The sequence below is a fragment of the Paroedura picta genome, chromosome 5 (genome assembly GCF_049243985.1).
Source record: "Paroedura picta isolate Pp20150507F chromosome 5, Ppicta_v3.0, whole genome shotgun sequence".
Lineage (NCBI taxonomy): Eukaryota > Metazoa > Chordata > Lepidosauria > Squamata > Gekkonidae > Paroedura > Paroedura picta.
Window position 1 is genome coordinate 18,098,218 of NC_135373.1, and position 20,702 is coordinate 18,118,919.

Here is a 20,702-nt window from a genome sequence, read left to right on the forward strand (position 1 = left end):
TTTTGGGCTTACAAAGGGCAGTCTTTTCCTGATTCAGAAGCCTGAGGAGAAATGGCAGCATCAGGTGAGAGTTAAAATTAGAGATGAAAGTATCTAATTTGGACAAGAGACAATACAATGGATGAAAGAGACACTATAGTCTCTCCCACAAGTATGCAATGGTCCCCAAGTAATTCCAAATCAAAGTCCATTTGCTACTTAGGGGATTCCCGTTCATAACATCCTCTGCGTGGGTAGATGAAGCTGATATCAGCTTGCTGTGCTATTAAAGGGCACATGTCATTTGAAGGCACTTCAGGCATTTTGTCTAGCTCACAAACTTCTTCAGCTGTCGTTTGCTAGGCTGGTCCCAATGGAAAGTGTAAGGACTGCTATTGAAGGAGAAGGTTATGATATATCTTTCCAAAGTAAAAGATCTTCGATGCGAGGCTGTTTAGCTAAGCTGGCTGTGGGAAATATCCTTTGCACACTTCTTCTTTTCCGACATTATAAACAGGAGGAGGGACCCAGACCAATCAGTCAATCATAGAACCATAGAATTAGAAGGAACCACCAGGAACATCTGGTCCAATACAGGAAGTTCACAACTATCTGGCTACCAACAGATTCAAACGGGTAGCCGTGTTGGTGTCAAGTAGCACAACAGAATCAGAGTCCAGTGGAAACTTTAAGACCAACAAAGATATAATCAAGGCTTTCCAGTGCAAGCAAGTCTGAGGAAGAGTGCTTGCACTCGAAAGCTCACGCCTTGAATAAATCTTTGTTGGTCTTAAAGGTGTTACTCGACTCTGATTTTATTGGCTACCCCAGTTCATGCCCAGATGATTCTCCCCCCCCAAAAAAAAAACCCACCCAGAACCCCTAGCCAGTCTGGCCTGAAAGAAACTTGCCTCCTGACCCCAAAGTGGCCATTGGCATTTCCCTGGGCATGCAAGAAAAGGCCACAAGAGCCAAGCACTGACACAATCCCTTCTGCCCACCCACTGCAATCTGCCTAAATTCCCAGAATCAGGATTTCTGTCTGACGCTTTCCAGCCTCTGCTTTAAAACTTCCAAAGGAGGAGAACCCACCGCCTCAGAAGACGCCCTTTCACAAAAAAAAACTTTTCAAGAGTTACCGAGTGTGAATACGCGCAACGGGCTAATCCTGCGGGCGAGCCCGTTTTAACCTCTTTGCTGCGGAGGGGCCGGTGCTTGTGTTGTGCCAACGCCGCGGCTCAGGCCTTAGAAGGGCGCGGCTGCTCGATTGCCGCTTGCTTCAGCACTGCCGTCCGGAGGGGCTGACATTCCTCCTTCGGGAGAGCGGAGACGAGGCCAGGAAATCCCCAGGCCCCCGCCGTGACTCTCCCGCTCTCCCTTCGCCTTCTACGGGGAGCCTTCGCCTTGCAGCCCGCTCGCCGGCCCCCGCCCCCGTCCTCGCCCCCGTCCTTTGGCTCGGCCAAGGTCACCTCCGGCCTTTCCAAGAAACCCCTCCTCGTGGGGGAACTCCTTGCCGGGGAGCGGCCGCGACTAACGCCGAGGGATGGAGCAGAGATTTTGGAGCGGTCGCTTTCGCTTTCGCTTTCGCGCCCGCTATAAGCAGGCCGAGGGAGAGCGAGCGGGAGAGAGGCGGCCAGGCAGGCGGCGGAGACCGAGGCGCCCGACAGACGCTGCCGCTCCCGTTTCCCCCGCAGGGAGAAGGTAAGACCTCCACGCGTGGCTCCTCGTGCAGCTGCAGAGAAAGGGACCCGATCCCTTTTCCGGAAGAGAGACGCTTTAAGGCGCCGGGAAACGAAGCCCGCTTCAAATGAGTGTTAAAATGCATTTAGTATTAGTGCATTCTCCAATTCCTGCGTCTCGTCGAGGGGGTTCCCTTCCCACCGTTTGAACCTTCACAATAGCCCTGTGAGGTAGGTTATGCCAGAAGGGAATGGACTAAATCCCGGGCAACGGTGCAATATCATAAGCTCTTCTGCAGTTCCTGGAAAGTGCTGTGGAGAAAAATTAATTACAAGAAGAGGCTGCCAGGTTTGGGCTCCCCCTGATGCTTTGGGTTGAGATGATGCTCGTCTGGGCTCCCGTTTCAAAATTAGTATGCAGGGATTTGAACCTACAGCCCATGGTACCAGTCCTATCTAGTGACATGAAGAGAAGGCTTTTAACTTATTAAAACCTAAATTAGATGAATTAACTGTTGCTTTATAGTTGTGATCTATTATATTGAATAGTTTAATCTGACTTTCTCCCACCCTGAACCTACTAGGGAACGGAATGTTGTTGTTGTTGTTATTATTATTATTATTAATACTGAACATGTTTCCAGCCTGCCTGCCTCCTTCTGACAGTCTTCAGAAGCAAGTCCCCAAGGAAGGCTGTGCTGGGAGTATTGGTATAAAATGTAATTAATACATAAAAAATTATAAATAAAATATAGCAGTAATAATGAAAAGGAAAGCCGTTCCCAGTGGTTTTTCAGTTTATCTGGTTAATATAAATGTAAGCAAGCTGTGATTTCAGTCAATGCACTTTTCTGACTGGGAGATGTGCTCAAATTCCTCTTTTACAACATCTCTGTATCTGTGTAGTAGTTGAAGATCTCCCACACTATCTAATGCAGAGGTAGTCAAACTGCGGCCCTCCAGATGTCCATGGACTACAATTCCCAGGAGCCCCCTGCCAGCGAATTGTAGTTCATGGACATCTGGAGGGCTGCAGATTGACTACTCCTGATCTAATAGAATGTCCACTTTACACAGATCCAAGGAGGAAATTTCTAAATAAAATTATTCTAGGGGCATTTTCTTCTGATCATGATAAATTAAGGTATTTTCTTTCTGTTACGGATCCATTTGTGACATAAAGGGTTGCCACCTTTGCTTTGGCTGCAACAAAGATTCGAGCTGGCCTTGTAGCAAATACCATGGGATTTCTAAATAGCTAATGAGCAGACTGTATGGGTTAAGTGTAATTTTTTATTCTGGTTAGGTGATAACTGTGTCAGATCTAAGTTGGTAGCCGTGTTGGTCTGAAGTTGCACAACAAAAACAAAGTCCAGTGGCACCTTTAAGACCAACAAAGATTTATTCAAGGCGTGAGCTTTCCAGTGCAAGCGCTCTTCCTCAGAAAGCTGTTCATCTCCTATGGTTTTGTGAACTACACCTGAATTCGAGGGGGACTGATTGGATGGATGGACGGACGGACGGACCAATGGACCGATGGATGGGTTGATGGATGGGTGGGTAGGTGGGTGGATGGATGGACCGATGGATGGATGGGAGTTCTGTGGCATACTATTTATTTAAGAAAAACAGCTTTCGGGCTAACACATGTGGGCACCCCAAGAAGAAGAGGAAGAGGAGTAGTTGGTTCTTATATGCCGCTTTTCTCTACCCGAAGGGGTCTCAAAATTGCTTCCCCTTCCTCTCCCAACAGCAGACACCCTTTGAGGGAGGTGAGGCTGAGGGAGACCTGATCTTATTGCTCAGTCAGAACAGCTTTATCAGTGCTCTGGCAAGCCCAGGGTTACCCAGCTGGATGCATGTGGAGAAGGAGCGTGGAATCAAACCCAGCTCGCCAGATTAGAAGTCTGCACTCCTAACCACTACAACAAGTTGACCCTCAAGGAGGCCTTACATAGCTATATGCAGAGAGGAAAGCAAAAAGTTACTCAGCTGCTGTTGCCTAGCAGGATCTCCCAATAATCAGTGTGCAAAGAGTGTCCCGTGAAGGCTGAAACTCCTTAAATGCATAAATACATAAAACATTCCACTTGGTATTTAATTTCCTGGATTCCTAAAGGTGCTTGCTGATTCCTGGTTCCTGACCCTTGTGGCTGGTAGCTACTTGCTCTCCTATTCTTTAATCATTGATGTTTTCTTCAGAAGACTGTGATAAGCTAATAGTAAAACTGTTCTGCAGTTGCAAAACCGGAGCATCTCCAGGGTTCTACTTCAGAAGACAGGCATGTGAAACGTACCCGCTTGGTAAGGGCTGCTGTTCCTCTTTTCTCCTGCCCTGATGACAGGTCATCCAGCTATGGCCTCCAAAATCCACATGCCGAATCCTGTGTGCCTTATCGAGAACAGGGACAAGAAGTTTTTTGTCCATCCGGAAGCCCTTCAGCTGCTCTCGGGAATCCACCAGCCGGTGGTGGTGGTGGCCATTGTGGGGCTGTACCGAACGGGCAAGTCCTACCTCATGAACAAGCTAGCTGGCAAGAAGTCAGGTGAGAGAAAGAGGGACGTCTGTTCATTCAACTCAGGGCTGCATCGGGGGAGGATGGGAGAAAATTCAATATTTATTGGGACTTTCCCAAAATGGCCAATGCCAAGCCTGGAGGGGGTGGGAAGGGGACCGGTCTTGGGTCCACAGCTGTGCTTCCTGACCATATTCTGCATGAAAGGGCCAGTTCTGGGGTTTCTTGAAGTCTGAAGAATGTTTCAGGGCTTTCTCAATGGTACGAAAGTTGAGAAAGGCTGCACTAAATATCACTTGGGGTACTGGCTCTAATCAGTATGTAATTTGGTCCTTCTGTATCTTAAAAGCCCACAAAATATAAAACAATCTTTTTTGTGCCTTAAGCAGATCCATAGCAAATATATAACTACATCCCCTTCCAAGAGGAAGAAACACCTTTGGAATTTCACTTTCTGGCCTGCTGAAGGAGAGGCTACCTTGGCCCAATCATTTGCACCTGTTTCTTTGCCCATAAAGTGTCAATATTTTCATGCACAGGTTTCCCTCTGGGCTCCACGGTGCAAGCCAACACCAAGGGAATCTGGATGTGGTGTGTTCCCCACCCTGGCAGACCGGACCAGACCCTGGTGCTTCTGGATACAGAGGGACTTGGTGATGTGGAAAAGGTGATTTGGACATCTCTGGATGGGCAGGATGCTGCACCTGTTGAACTTTTGTTATTGAAAGCACAACATTCCCAAAGAAGCTGGTGCTCCTAAGTTTCCAGCTGACTGCCATGAATCCCAGATGTGTTTCTCTATGGAACAGGCTTGGCAGCCTATGACCCCTACCTGTAAGAGGCCATAATAGGAGGCCAGTGGGCACCTTAAAGGACACAAAAGAACGCATACACTTTTATGATTCAGAACTTAGTTTGAAGCAGAGAAGGGACTGCAGAGAACTGAGTTGGGGTGATGTGTAAGAACCACCACAGCCAGGCACATTCTCAAACACTGCTTCAAAATGCAAGTAACGTGACAAAAACTCCACATAGCTACAAGGTAAAACAGAGGCTGTGCAAGGAACCAGAAGGCATTAAACACTGACATAACTGTGGCTGTTGCATAACCTTCTTGCATAACCTGCAAGGGTAGTTCTGTTCCGTCAAATCAAGGTGAGCTTTGGGAGGCTTTAGAAGAAGAAGAGTTGGTTTTTTCACCCCACTTGGCACTGCCTGAAGGAGTCTCAAAGTGGCTTACAGTTGCTTTCCCTTCCTGTCCCCACAGCAGGCACCCTGTGAGGGAGGTGGGGCTGAGAGAGCTCTGTCAGGACTGCTGTGTGAGAACAGCTCTATAGGGACTGTGAATGGCCCAAGGTCACCCAGCTGGTTGCATGTGGAGGAGCAGGGAATCAAACCTGGATCGACAGGTTAGAAGCTGCCACTCTTAGCCACTACACTACGCTGTCTCCCTTTAAAAATAGAATTCATAGTCACAGGCTGTTTACGGCTGCATAACCAGCGGTGGTCTTCCAGCTTTCCTGCCGATCAGTGGCACAGGGATCTTCCACATGGATTTATCCAGTTGCAGTGCTTTGGGGAAGGAGTTCTTCCTCCTGTAGGATGAAACACAAAAGTCAAATTCAATTAGGAAAGAGCAGAGGCTGCCTAAAGGTTGGCTAAATTGGACATCTGAACCCACGCTTTACAAAGGTCTGGTACATTGGGAGGTAGAAACTGAGTCTGAACTCCGCCGTTCTCTGCTCTTCTGTTCGCAGCGTGATCCGCAGAATGACTCCTGGATCTTTGTTCTGGCCGTCCTCCTCAGCAGTACTCTGGTCTACAACAGCATCGGCACCATCGACCAGCATGCCATGGACCAGCTGCAGTATCCTTCTGAATGCACAGCTGCAAGCAGATCTTCTTATGGTTTTGCTTCCTGGTTTAGCATTAGACGTAGGCCACCAGAGGCCCTGCTGTTTGATTGTGTAGGGCAGCATTTCTCAACTTTTTTACTGGTGAAAAACCCCTGAAACATTCTTCAAGCTTCCAGAAACCCCAGAAGTGGTGCAATCGTGCAGGATATGGTAGGGAAGCAGAGCTGTGGACACGCCCACCCAGCGTCCCTCCCCTTCCCACCCCCTCCAGGCCCAGCATTGGCCATTTTGGGAGGGGGAGAGTGCAGGTTGACAACAAATGGTCATATCACCTGATAAATGTTTAGCAAATTTTAAATATATATATAAATACAAATTAACTTTCTCCCATTCAGGAACCCCTTCCAGGGCTATCAAGAAACCGCAGGGTTTCACGAGACACTGATTGAGGAAGCCTGGCTTGGGGACACGGTCAATAGAATGAGGGAAGGGACATATTTTTTTGCTTAAGAAGAAAAGAGAGTTGGTTTGTGTTTTGCTTTGATTTGGAAAGTATGTGCAGTTTCTCTTACAGCCTCTTACAAGCTTTTGTAATCCACAGAGTTGCAGTTTCTCTTTTATTCTTATGGGATGTGTTTATTTATTATTTAATCTTTTATTCAGCCACCTTTCAGCAGACCCAGGGTGGGTTACGACCTAAATAAAATCACATCATTCTAAAATACAATATACATTCCAATTTATTTAAAAGTTCTGATATAAACTCCAATATTGCCCAAAAAATTCCTATCTTGAGATTTTGGGGGAAGGAGCATGGAATAAGCCTCCCTAGCGGGCATTGTCTGGCAGATTTCCTATAAGGCCTATAAGGTCAGATGTTGGTTGTTAGGCCTCAACCATGAGCCTGGCAGAACATTTGTGTCTTGAAGAGAAATGACAGATTTACATTTATATACATTTCAAGATATCAATATTCAAAAATCTTAATGGATGGCTTCCAGGAGAGTCAGCTTCCCCTGGCCAAGGTTGGTTAACTGATCATTAGAAAACCATGACTCTGTGGAAGGTCAGGCTCTGATAATGTTGATAACAGTGTAAAAGAGAGAATTTGATCATGGGCAGCTTCTCTCAGCCCTCCCAAAATACACATCTATCAAAAGCAGTATCACCTTTCATGTCTGGACAGGCAGTTACATGCAGCTATGGAGAGAAGGCCAAGGACAGTTCTTGCCCAGTAACAAAAGCTAATTATGAGGTAGAAGTGGAGGCACATTTCCAAGAGGTGGGTCTCCCCCCCCCCGCCCCGTAATGAAAACTAGGGACCATTCCGCACAACCACCAATGTAGCTGAATCTGAGCGCTATCGAAAAGCGCTGCAATTAATAGCGGCAGGTCTTGGTAACACAAGCAGCTGTTTCTATCGGAAAAAAGGCTCTCCCACTAGCGCTGTTTCCATAACGCACAAGTTTCTGGTCTCGCTGGAATCGTAACAAAGGAGGCGATATTTTTCCGCGCTTCTTCCTGCCCCTTGCCGTCAGTCAAACAGAACAGCCAATGAACTGTTGTGTTCGTGCTTCCCTTTAAAAACTGTTTTTTAAAAACCCGAAACCACCAGTAGCAATGCATATTTGTTCATTCAATGTATCAGAAAGACCTTTTTGCTGGCGTAGGAGCTGGCGCTTAATCGTGTACATGCTCTTAAAGTAAAAAAAAAAAAAATCCCCCCCCATAGGTGCAATTTGTGGCCGAAATTACAGGCAGTGTCAAACAGGGGGCTGTATTGTGCTCGGAAACTTTAAAGGCAATTGCGGAAGGGAACTTTGTTTTACTGTTAAGCACTTCTGAATTGCTTGTGGAGGGATTTCAGCCGAAAAAGCCTTGCTTATTCATTGCTTTTGCCAGTTTAAGGGGAAAAAAAATGGCAATTGCGATGCCGGAAGCTCAGGAGCGAGCTTCTTGTTACCACTACATTGGGAATGCACATGTCTTTTTCGGATGTGTTGCAGGTTGTTCTCAGGAGTCAAGTGGTGTTTTTAGGGGGAATCCACTTTTGTGGAATAACACTTTTGTGGATTCCCTGAAAAGCGATACAACGAAGCGATTTTTGCAGGAGTGTTGCAGGAGTGCTGTGGATTGTGTATGACGTTGTGCGTAATGTTAAAAAAATAGCATTACACAACGGTATGACTTCAGCAACATTTAACGCTGTGAGGAATGGCCACAGGTTGTTTGGCATCTTCCTGAGCCAGGTCAACAGTTATGTGACGGAACTGACAGAGCACATCAAATCCAAATCGTCACCTACTGAGAACTCGGGGGCGCTGGAAGATTCTGCCGAGTACGTCCGCTTCTTCCCAACATTCATCTGGGCTGTGAGAGATTTCTCTCTGCAGCTGGAATTGAACGGGCAGCCCTGCACGGAGGACGAATACCTGGAGAATGCCTTGAAGTTGAAGAAAGGTACTTATTAAGCCTGCGGGTTCGGTAGACACAGAGGCAGCAGTTCGAAAACCTTCAGCTCTTTATTAACTCCAAGAACACCAAAGAGGGAACATAGGTACAGCAGGAACTTGCATACAGTTTGGCTAGCTCACCAAAGAAGCCTGCAGAGGCATGGGTCTTCATGGAAGTCCACGTAGAGAGAGTGAGAGGACAAGGGGGGGGGGAGGATGAGCTATGGAGGGCAGAAACCAGGTTAAGACATAGAGAGGTGTCCCATTCAAGGAGATAGCACCTATACCCTTCCCCCCAGACACACACACTGTCCAGGCGTGCTGCGTTGCTCAGTTCAACAAATTACGGATGATGGATTCCAGCTGAAGCTATTGAATATCCAGCTGTTCACTTCAGAGGCAAAGAATGCATCCGATCTCCTCAGGGATGTTGAGGAACAAGCTGTGCATGTACGCTCTTGCTTTGCATCTGCTGCAGTTTGAGAGTCTCAAAAACAAGCTTGTTTCTTGGGGTGCTTGTCCTGCTTTCCGGCTTTCTCCCTGCATTGCTCTAAATTCCCATTGGTCTGCTTTGAAATATTTCTGCTGCTCTCAGTGGAGAGGGCAAAAGTTATCTACCGTTCTTTCTCTAATGAAATTGGCAATGCCATTATCAGTTGCATCCCTTCTTGCCAAAAACCAGTCCCAGTGTCTTTGCACTCCAGGTATTTGCACTCCCATCTCCAGGTATCAATCTCTCTCTTATTCCTAGGTAATTCCCGTGAGGATCAGGCGTTCAACCGGCCCTGCGAATGCATCCGACTTTTCTTCCCCACTCGAAAATGCTTCACCTTTGACCGCCCCACCAATCGAAAGAACCTACATCGGCTGGAGGAGATGGAGGAGAGTGAACTGGAAGCCGAATTTGTGCAGCAAGTGAGGCAGTTCTGCCACCACGTCTATAAGACATCGAATCCAAAGACCATCCCAGGAGGGCACGTTGTCAATGGGCGATGTAAGTCCTTGTAGCTCAGTGGTTCTCTGTCCCACCCCCTCTCGAAATATGTATTATGTGTTTCTTAGATCCCACCACAACCCAGTTCTTCATGAATGACCCAGAGGTCACCTGCTTGTCCCCCAAATATTGAGGCCTATTCTACTCTCTTTTCCTAGGGAGGTTTTATACTTCCTGTCTGGTCCTGTGAACAACTATCCACAGGGCCTATAAGACGGAGCTCTTCCGCCAGGCTTTTGGTTGTGGCCAAAGTTAACATCTCTCTGCCTCCCTGTTTACAGCTCCACCCATTCATTGGTCCATCTATTTCACATTGATCACTCCCAAATCATCTTGAATTTCTGGGAGGATCATAATACATAATAATTGCTGGTTTTAGCTTGTTATTGTTTATTTAAATTGTATTATTGCTATTGTATATTTTATATCTGTGTACACTGCCCTGAGCCAGCTTGCTGTGAGGGAGGCCTAAAAATCTAACAAACCTAAAGCAGCTAAATTTACCCCTATATGGGTCACATCACAACCATCTCTATTTGTCTTCGTGGCAGTGCTAGCAAACTTGGTGGAGACCTACGTGGACATGATCCACAATGGGGACGTGCCCTGCATGGAGAACACAGTGTTAGCTCTGGCTCAAATGGAGAATTCAGCTGCCGTGGATGAAGCCACCGGCCGCTACGTGGAGCTGATGGACCAGAAGTTGAAGCTGCCCCCAGAGACTCTGCAGGAGCTCTTGGGGATCCATGCAAAATGTGAGGACGAGGCCCTTCAAGTCTTTATGGCCCATGCCTTCAAGGATGACCAGCAGCAGTTCCAGGCTGAGCTGATGGTAAGATGTCTCTTGAGCTTTCACCTCCAGCTAAGAAAGCTTTCTGAGAAAGTCCACCTCTTGCAGTTTGAACTGTGCCGAACAAACACTACACGCATACGGTTTGTTCTCCTGACCTCAAAACACATATAGTCATTTCTAAATTATTCCCCCCCTTTGCCAGCAAGTCCTAGATGAGAAGAAGGAGGCATACTGCTGTCAGAACAAACTGGAATCCTCCAAACGCTGCAAGGCTCTGTTGAAGCGGCTCTCTCAGGAACTGGAGGACAGGATCAACAAGGCCTTCTACTCCCGCCCGGGTGGATATCAGGATTATTGCAATGATCTGAAGACTGTTAGAGAGAGATACCAGCAGGAATCAGGGAAAGGGATCATGGTGAGGATTTATATTTGCTTGGAGTGTGTTGGGTTTCTTTTAAACTTTGGTAGGCTCACACGTGAAAGGGGTAACACCTGGGATTTTATTTTTTGCACTGAGCCTTTGAGTGAAGATTTTGTTTCAGGATTAGCGCATGGCCTGACCACTGTCTGCTCAAGCAAATGCAAAGGTTGATTCTGTTGACTCAGATCTGTGTAATCCACCTTGAGTCCCAGTGAGAAAGCAGGACTATAAATCATCATGCCAATAAATAAATCTATGGGATCAAATTGCTTCAATATGAAAGAGTCATAAGGGATGGGATATGCACAGAATCCCATGAAGATTTGGTTGGTTGTGTAATCAAGTTGGAACACAGCTGAATTAAAAACACCGAGTTGTGCTTGAGTTTTAAAGTTTTGCGGCACAAATTTTAGCCGTGAACCATCATTTTTTTAAATCTAAGTAATGTATGAAGAATTTCATTTGAGCACTGTAGGCGCAACGAAGTGTATAGTGGTTGCATTTTTTGGGAACTTTGTGCTTCTAGAAAAGTGAGGATATTACCCTACTGGCAAGTATTGATCCACGCAACAGCAAACTGGAAGGCATAATGTTAATTTAGCCTCCAATTCCTGGGTGATCCAGGCATATTGATATCTGCATTAGGAACCCTGTGTTTGTTTACACCTGTTGTGGGATAGGGATCCAAATTATCCACATCCAGGCCAGAGACTTCTTCCAAGATACCATTGTGATAGTTGCAGCTGATATAATCCAATTAATAGGAGGCATCAGGGTTCTGGCCCCAGGTCAAATACCCCCAATGCTCCTTCACACAGGATTCTTACACAGTCAGAATAACACACCCAAATTAGGTCATTATCTAACCAGCCAATTAATAATAGGCATTGTTCAGTTAGCTGAAGGCATCATGCCATTCTCTTGTCTCGTGTTTCAGGCACGTGCAGCATCTTACGCTGTACCAACGTTTTGGAGGGCAACCAAGAGTTGTGTACAGATGTCAGCCTGAAACAAAACAACACAGTTAATTGTCTGTAGGAACAGAAAATTAAAGCTTACAGGGTTTGCTTTCCCTGTAACTCAATCAATATGTAAAAATATATGTAAAAATATAGCTGGGGAAGGAGGTAGAGAGCCAGCTTGGTATAGTGGTTAGCAGTCGCAGCTTCTAATCTGGCGAGCCGGGTTTGATTCCCCGCTCTTCCTCCACATGCAGTCAGCTGGGTGACCTTGGGCTCATCACTACACTGATAAAGCTGTTCTGACCAAGCAGGAATATCAGGGCTCTCTCAGCCTCACCCACCCCACAGGGTGTCTGTTGTGGGGAGAGGAAAGGGAAGGTGACTGTAAGCCGCTTTGAGACTCCTTCAGGGAGAGAAAAGCAGCATATAAGAACCAGCTCTTTTTCTCCTCATCCTCTTGAGAGCATGCCTAAGACGATACGGCACATTTAGGACCAGAGCTAACATCATGGATTTGATCTGAGAGGTTACAAATTTCCCTTACAAGTAGCTACCTTAGAATGCTGCCCTCAGACTCCAGCTCTTAGTTGCTATTCTGTGTTTTTTTTTATATGCACCATCAATTAACATCTTCCAAGTAGGTGCAATAGCAGTCTTTACGTAGGCACTTTTTTGACTTGTTGATTCCCTCAACTTAACAGAAAGCTCCTGTTTGTAAAATGTTTTGGGGTGGCCACCCTAAATTAAAATGACAGAAAAGGTGCTGAGGTTTAAAATAAGACCAGAGCCATGTTGCCAACATCAGTATATCTCAGGCCTGGCCAAACTGAGGCTTGCCAGGTGTCCATGGGCTACAATTCCCATGAGCCCCTGCCAGCATGGAGAGCCACAGTCTGACCACCCCTGGTGAGGAAAATGATTTGTTCTTCCCCAGAACCACTGTTCTGATCTAATTTGCAGGCCTTTGTGGCTTCTTAATTTGAAACATCCAGAGTTCTGGTGCTTCTGAAGTGGTCATTGTGAGCTCACTGCCCTTACATGACTTGGACGGAAAAATCGCATATCACACGAGCCCCTTTGATTTTGAAACCTCCATTTGTTAGCATAGGAGGCATATTTCAGCTAGCCAGCAATGTTTGATTAGCCTGAATCTCTGCATAGACTCTGTTGGTTCATTTATTTTATTTATATTCATATTTATTAACCGCCACTCCCAGACCCAGCCGGCTGGTAACGATTTGCATATAAATCTTAAACATCCTTCCCCCACATAAAAAAACAGAAGTCCAAGACAACCCAAGATGGCAGCAAAATCTCCATCTTGACATTTGCTTTTCCACTACTCAGGCAGAGGCTGAAGTGGAGCAGTTCTTCAAGGACCAGGAGGTTGTGGGTAAAGCCATCCTTCAAAGTGACATAGCCCTCACAGAGAAAGAGAAGGAAGCAGAAGGTAAGGGCCTGGGACAGGTGTGCAGATGGGCTGGATCCTGCTGACACTGCATCAGAGATGTTGCTTTTAGGGTGGGGGTGGTCGAAGCTCTTCTTGCTCATTGGTGGCGGTGGAACAAGACACATCAAACATCTGATCCAGACTCACAAAGGGACTCAGCTGCTTATGTAATAACTACCTAGGATGAATTCGGCTTTTTCTTTCTGGTCCAGGTGCCAGGACGAGGGCGGAGGCGGCAGAGCGGGAGAATGAGATCCAGAGGCAGCAGCAGGCTGAGTGGGAGCAGAAGTTGGAGGATCAGAAGCGAAGTCTTGAGGCAAACATTGAATACTTGAAGGAGAAGATGGAGAAGGACAGGGAGAAGCTGCTGGAAGAACAGAACAAGATGATAGAGAGTAAACTCCAGGTAAGCGTCACAGCAAGCCCATTTGGGTTTGTTTACTTTGCAAAAGGCTTGGGTGGATTATGGCAAGGGTGGCCAAACGGTGGCTGTCCAGGTGTCCATGGACTACAATTCCCATGAGCCCCTGCTAGTGCTGGTAGGGGTTTATGGAAGTTGTGGTCCGTGGACATCTGGAGAGCCACCGGTTGGTCACCCCTGCTGTATAATATCGTATCCCCACTGAACTGGGTTGGCTGGTGTCGCTCCCAGTTCATCTACATGGCTCCTTTGGGTGCAAGAAGGGATCCCTTACAGGTGCCGTGGAGGGAGCACTCCAAAATCGTGACATTTATTCTGAAAAGCTTGGAAACCCTTCTCCATGTGTGACCTGCAGACATGCAGTTTCACCTGTGCCTGCACAGAAAACCACAGCAGTTATAGGAAATGGCCAAGCTGTCAACTCCGCGAATTTCCCAAGGAAGATTTGGCAACCCTGTTTGCTCCAGAGTGAGAAAGATCTCATTTCTTTTGCTTGTGAGCTTGTTAACCCTGATGATGTTCTCCTTCATAGGAGCAAAAGGCTCTGCTGGAGGCCGGATTCCAGGATCATGCTGCTCAACTAGAGGAGGAGATTTTTCTCCTGAGAAAAGAAAGTGAAAATATCAGGAGACAGGATTGGATCACCAGTATGCTAAATGCTGCTTCAAATATATTTTCATCGGTACTTCCAGTGCTGATTAATGGACTTGTTCGGTGACATCGTCGTCACAAGCATTAGTAAACAAGTGGGAGGAGGGGCTGATCCTCAGTTGCCATGTGTGCAGTGCTTGTTGCTTTGTTTTAGAAAACCACAATGCGAGAATCAATAGGCCACTGACAAGCAAGGGTAATAGCAGCAACATGGGTAGTGGTAAGATTATGGAATCAGTGCTGCCGATATTGCTATGTCTGCTTCACACATTACACAGAAGCTAACCCAAATGTGCCCCCTAGCACAGTGGTCCCCAACCTTTTTATCACCAGGGACCGGTCAACGCTTGACAATTTTACTGAGGCCCGAGGGGGGGGTAGCCTTTTGCCGAGGGATGCTGCCGCCTGAGCCCCTGCTCCACTTGCTTTCCTGCTGGTGCCCCTTCCTGCCGTCCGCTGGGGGGCGCTGCCAGCAGCAGCTGTGCAGTGCCACGCCGAGGGGGAGCTCCAACCATGGTGGCCTCTGGAGAGCACCAAAGGTGAGCCGGCGGCAGAGTGGCAGGGCAGCCACCCAGGCAGCAGCCGGGGAGGAGGACGAGGAGGAGCTGCGGCCTGGTACCGACTGATCTACGGCCCAGTACCAGTCTCCGGACCGGTGGTTGGGGACCACTGCCCTAGCGCATACGCAATAGGCAGGTGCAACCAACTGTGGTTTGGTACTCCTGCGCTTTCCCATTTTAACCTCTTGGTTGCATCCCTTAATTTGTGATGTGTACAATTAAGACAAGCAAAGCTAGCGTTGCAAAAACAAGCTGGGCTGCTAATTCCGTTGTAGACTTCACACTGCTGGTCTAATAGACATCAGGTCAGCTTCTGGGTACTAATAGAAATGCTTAAGACCCTTAAACATAATGAGGGATGCTTCATGCCTAGTTCAATCAATCAATTTTATTTACGGTCATAGACAAGCCAGTAGAAAACATAAGATTACAGATATAAAATCAATTATGAATGGATAAAAACTAAGAACAATTGTATATGGCTCCCCCCACTGGCAGTCTTCAAGCAAAGGCTGGATACACACTTTTCTTGGATGCTTTAGGATGCTTAGGGCTGATCCTGCGTTGAGCAGGGGGTTGGACTAGATGGCCTGTATGGCCCCTTCCAACTCTATGATTCTATGATTCTATATGGATCCAATATAAAAGTATTAGGGGATAGGGTTGGTCCAGCTCTGCCTTATTTGTATAGCTGCCCAAGCAAATTTAGCAATAGTGTTAGATCTTTATTTGTGTCTTACAGCAGTAGCTTGACACTGTTTCCTCAGACCTCTGGGGCATTCTGCGAGCAACGAGGCCAGTGAATCTGTACGGAGGTGACGATAGAGTCTACACTCAAATAGGACATGTTCTGCTTTCTCTGTCTGATCTTCGTCATAGACACGTGCTTCTATCGGTAGCCCCTTGAACTTTCCTTCCAGAAAAGCGGAAGGAAGAGCATTATAACGGAGAAGAGTAAAAGTTCTTCTTTGTTCAGAATTTAGAAGATCAGTTAGATATGGCATCAGGACAGTCTTGTTAAGAAGGTCTTTTCCATAAAAGTGGGTCCAAGATCTTATTAATATCGTGCTGTCTTTCTACATCTATTACCCTGCTCCTTATTAATTCTTTCGCCTTGTCATGTCCCAGGCTCAGAACAAGTTGATAGGACAGACCATAGGAGCCCAGCTTCTCTAACCGTGCATTTAACCAGGGCACAACAAATGAATCTGTCAGTAGGAGGCTAATAAGACCCCTCTGCTGAAATATCAGTTTTAGCCAAAACATAAAGGTTGCCACCCAGAGCCTAGTATGAACATTAACCATTCCAGTTATCCTAATTGCGATATTGGAAATGTTATTTGACAATTGGAGAACAGTTCTCAAAAATTTAGACTGGACCTTCTGTAAGTTAGACAGGTTACCAGAGATGCTTATTGGGCCCCCAAAAGTCAGTTGTCCATGGGCCTTGAAGATGTTTATGGCCGCTCGTATGCATCTTCCATCTTTTTGCCAGAAAAATGTCTGAATTGCACTTGAGCTTTTCTGCGTGTTTGATGAGATATAATTTATACGTGCAGTTCTAGTTTGTGTGGCCTGAATTATAACTCCCAGATATCTGTAGTGTTTTACTTGTTCTATCAGGGTCCCGTTTATTCTCCAAATGTGAGATTTTGGCCTCTTTCTACAAACCATCACCTTGGTTTAATTATGGTTCGCTTCAAGGTAGTTTGCATGGCAGTAGTGCCTAGTTGAAGAGAATGCAGAACTCGCACCTGGCTGTTGTTTCCAAGAAGCAGTGAGGTTTTGATTGTAGCCAGCTCTTCTGTAATCACAATTACTATGGTGCTAAATTGCCACAGCCAAGACAAAGCTACCCCTCTAGGCAGACTAGATTGCAGTTTGTTCAAGCTTTGCTTGGCTTAGTTGGTTTTTTAAAACAGTATTCACAGAGTATTTTTCAGTATTCACAGAGTATTATTAATTCAGTGTTATTGGTTATGGCAGCCTTTCTCAGCTTCTTCACTGTTGAGAAACCCCTGAGACATTCTTTGTGCTTCGAGAAACCCCAAAAATGGCCCAATTGTGCAGAATATGGTTGGGAAGCAGAGCTGTGGACACGCTCACCCAAGGCCGCTCCCCTTCCTACCCCTTCCCTCCCCTTTCCATGGGGAGGTCAGCAGCAGTGGGTCCCACTGCCCCTTCTTAGGGTATGCTGATGCCGGTCCTGCTCTTACGTTCTTCCCATGCAGAGCGGCTGGGGCTCCTCTTAGAAATATCCGAGAAATTTGGACTTCCCAGCTAAGAGCCCTCAGCATTCACTGCTCTGCAAGCCCTGCAATACCTGGCCAGTTCTTACTTGGCCAGTTCTTACATTTGTTTCTATTTTGAGTGCTCAAACTGCTGTAGGGGAAGTGTCAGGAAAGCTCTGCCGTGGAACAAGAGGGGACAGATTGTGAGTGGTTGGTTTTGTCTGCTTTTCAATCAAGCGCTGTTTAAAAAGCCAAATGGTGAAGGAGGCAGGAAGCAGCTTCAAGAAGACATTCTTGTAACAATCCTACAAGAGGTTCTCCAGAAAAAAGTTTCAGGCCACTAGCACCGTTAAGACCAACAGGTTTATTCCAGGTATGAGCTTTTGAGTACACATACACCTCTTTAGCTACAGTGAAGGTGCCACTGGCCTCAAAAGTTGTTTTGCTGCTTCAGCCCAACATGAACCCCCACTTGAATCTAACTTCCTGGACGGGGTTAGACTAGGCGCCATTTTGGTTGTGCACCACCTCTGCACGATGCCTGTGAGTTATGCCAGTGCCCTTCCGGGAGTTCTTTCCCGCTGGGCACTGCTGCTGGGAAAGAATGCTGCTGAACCAGGGCAGAAATGGGGAAGGCAAACAAGAGTGCACATTGTTTGTTGCTGCTGTTGGCCAACAGGCTGGGCCATCCCTCAGAAAGCTCTGGAGTCAATCATGGCACCCTATTGCAGTGTTACTGGTAATGCATTGTTTTTGGTGATGATGTTAGTTAGCCATTGAGTTGCGTCCACATCTTGACGATTCCAGGGGTTAAGTGTCGCGACATTTTTTGATCATGCGCCGTTTCTTTTAGCTGAATCACACTGGCCATTTTGATCATCTCTCACGACTGTGTTCTTTGTGGGCCTGGTTCCCTTTTCCCACTGACCAGTCCTAGCATAATTGCTGTCTCCATTGTGTTGGATTGCGTGATATGGCCAAAGCAAGTGAGCCGGAGTTTCGTGATTTTGCCTTCCAGTGATGTATCAGGCTTTATGCATTCTAGCATTTCCTTGTTTGTGACTTTTGCTGTCCATGGAACCCACAGAAGCCTTCTCCAGCACCAGAGTTCAGGCTGAACTAATCTACATTTGCTAATCAGGCTTATGTCCTTGCTTTTCTATGCTCGACTCAAGCTTATCATTGCTGTGTCACCCAGAACAATTTGACATTCAGTTTCCTCTTAGCTTGTTCAAAAAAACAGACAAAAGTTTGTAAAATTATTCTGTTTTTATTAAGGTGCACATATAGCCACTAGCAGTGCAAAAATGACAACATTGGGATCACTAACACATTATATTTACTTAAGAAGAAGGAATGGCAAAGTCCATAACCAATTACAACGAATGGTCAAGCCACATGTAGCATACAGGTTGCAGGTACAGAAAAGGTATGACCAGAATATGTCAAAGGTGTAAGAAATTTAAGGGAGAGTGCTGTGGAAGCCAAAATAAAGCTGAGATCTTGGGCCAGTGGAAATGTGCCACCGAATTGCAATGGCGAACCCAACAAGATGCTTTTAAAGCAAGCAAGAAACAGGTGGATGGCCATTTCCTTCCCCTGCAGTGTTCTCAGGTGATCCCCCATCCAGGTGCCAGTCCACAGCCTGCCACTGAGGACTCCCCCTCAAAAAAGAGAAAAGGCAGCACGAATTGGGATCTTCCCTCAGCAATAAACTAAACAAGGCCTGCCTCCTGATGAGGCTTTCAGTTGGGATATGTTGAAAATGGATTTGGTGTGAGAAAGAGGGTGTTTTTTAAATATTAAAGCTGTAGTGCTGTGATAATAAGTAAGCAAGTAATAAACGTGGACTTCCAAGTAATCGTGGACTAAATCTGATTGTGTGTAAAGTTAATCCATGCTGGGGAAATGACAGAGTTCCTATTCTGCCTTCTGTTAAGCTGTACCATTGGATGAGTGTTAATTCAATGCAGAAGCAAGGGGAGAAGTTTAGGAAGTGTCTTGAGGGTCACCCCTTTAGACTAAATTGAGTCACCCTTCAGAAATAACAACTGAAGAGAGAGAGTTTTTTAAAATTTGCAAAGGCTTCAACACAGCAGGGCAGAGGGCATACATATTTAGCTCTTAAGTAAAGGTTAAAGGTAAAGGTAAAGGTATCCCCTGTGCAAGCACTGAGTCATGTCTGACCCTTGGGGTGACGCCCTCCAGCGTTTTCATGGCAGACTCAATACGGGGTGGTTTGCCAGTGCCTTCCCCAGTCATTACCGTTTACCCCCCAGCAACCTGGGTACTCATTCTACCGACCTTGGAAGGATGGAAGGCTGAGTCAACCTTGAGCCGGCTGCTGGGATCGAACTCCCAGCCTCATGGGCAAAGCTTTCAGACGGCTGCCTTACCACTCTGCGCCACAAGAGGCTCTTAAGTAAAGGTTACTTAATCAGAAAAGACTACATATTACATTTACAGATCTATAAACATTAGGCTGACATTTCACAATCTATCTAATTTGTTCCCCTTTCACCTCATCAATACTACTGCAGAGTACCTATGATATTTCCTCCACCAGCTTCCATGCTTTCATTGTTTACATATCCTCATCCATTTTTGTTTCTCTTAATATTTGTGAAACAGCCTTGTGGGTGGAGAGTGTCCGGCTGTCCAAGTTGAAATAGGGCCAATCTGATTGGCCCTGCCCCTAAAGATCCCACCCTCCTTCCCTGCATGCTAGCCACTTTGCTCTCAGACGCCTCAGCAAGCGTGTGTGAGAGAGAGAGACACACAGAGACAGCCTTGCCAAACCGTAGATAAGCCATTATTACCTCCATAGCCCTGCTGCGAGACAGACACTGAAAGAGCTGCCCCAAACTGCTAAGGAGGCCTCTCCTGCAGGACAGGCATAGAAAGGGAGAGAGCTGCGCCTGCTGGTGTCCCCTGGGTCCTAGTGCCCTTTTCATTCTTAGTTGCAATGGGCTTTCTTGCTAGTATGACATAAATGTCATATAAATCAATTTCTTTACATTCTGACGATATACACACTAGGTCAATTAATAGCAAGTCATCAACTCTGCATGTATAGAGCATGGGGGAAACTACTGAGTTTGATGGGGGCTCCCCACAATCACTGGAACTAGGATGGGGGGGATAGGATCACTCACCAGAATTGTGTCTGTACCCTGTCTGGAGACCTGCCACCAGATGCACTTCATAGCAGGTCTCCCATTTCCTGAAGACTGCGGTAACTTTGGGTCCTACTCTAAGTAATTGTCCTGGCTGGTGGTGGTACTGGATGCCATGGCTGGGGCCTAGTGGATCTTGGCCAGTGACCTCTGGAATGCTGTTGATTCTTAGGGGAATTCCGCACAAGGACCAATTTTGCCAAATGTTTGCAATATGCAGAAACACTATATTTAATAGTGGAATTTCATCAATCCGCATACCTTCAATTCTAGTGGAAAATTGAAGTCCCGGTAGCAGTCTATTCATTCCCCACAGGTTTCCGGTATCACTGGAATCGCAACAAAGGAAGCGATATTTTTCTGTGCTTCTTCCCGCCCCTGGCCGTCAATCAAACGGAACAGCCAAGGGGCTGTTGTGTTCACGCTCCTGAAAAGCCCCTTTTCCTTTTAAGAACTGTTTTTAAAAAATGGAAACACACCAGTTGCAACAAATATTTGTTCAATCATTGTTTCAGAAAGACCTTTTTTGCTGGCATAGGGGCTGGTGCTTAATCGTTTAC

The 20,702-nt window shown here is 46.4% G+C and overlaps 2 protein-coding genes across 2 annotated transcripts in view; both read left to right on the forward strand.

Annotated features, from left to right (window-relative positions):
• Positions 1-1,561: 1,561 nt before the first annotated feature.
• LOC143837198 (guanylate-binding protein 3-like) lies at positions 1,562-18,839 on the forward strand. The gene is made up of 11 exons (XM_077336781.1): positions 1,562-1,680; positions 4,004-4,204; positions 4,714-4,841; positions 5,932-6,041; positions 8,288-8,490; positions 9,235-9,477; positions 10,029-10,309; positions 10,473-10,685; positions 13,001-13,103; positions 13,316-13,509; positions 14,057-18,839. The coding sequence occupies exons 2-11, from the start codon at positions 4,015-4,017 to the stop codon at positions 14,240-14,242; spliced, it is 1,851 nt and encodes a 616-aa protein (XP_077192896.1). The 5' UTR covers positions 1,562-1,680; positions 4,004-4,014; the 3' UTR covers positions 14,243-18,839.
• LOC143837197 (guanylate-binding protein 1-like) overlaps positions 1,576-20,702 on the forward strand; it is a 43,173-nt gene continuing 24,046 nt past the window's right edge. Inside the window, exon 1 of the mRNA XM_077336778.1 lies at positions 1,576-1,680. The gene's annotated coding sequence lies outside the window, so the exon portion shown is untranslated. The remainder of the gene's footprint in view (positions 1,681-20,702) is intronic.

Coding starts and splice junctions, on each gene's coding strand:
- LOC143837198 (XM_077336781.1), top strand. CDS start 4,015: ATGGCCTCCAAAATCCACATGCCGAATCCTGTGTGCCTTATCGAGAAC. Junction 8,491..9,234: donor TGCCTTGAAGTTGAAGAAAG/GTACTTATTAAG, acceptor TCTTATTCCTAG/GTAATTCCCGTGAGGATCAG. Junction 10,686..13,000: donor AATCAGGGAAAGGGATCATG/GTGAGGATTTAT, acceptor TCCACTACTCAG/GCAGAGGCTGAAGTGGAGCA.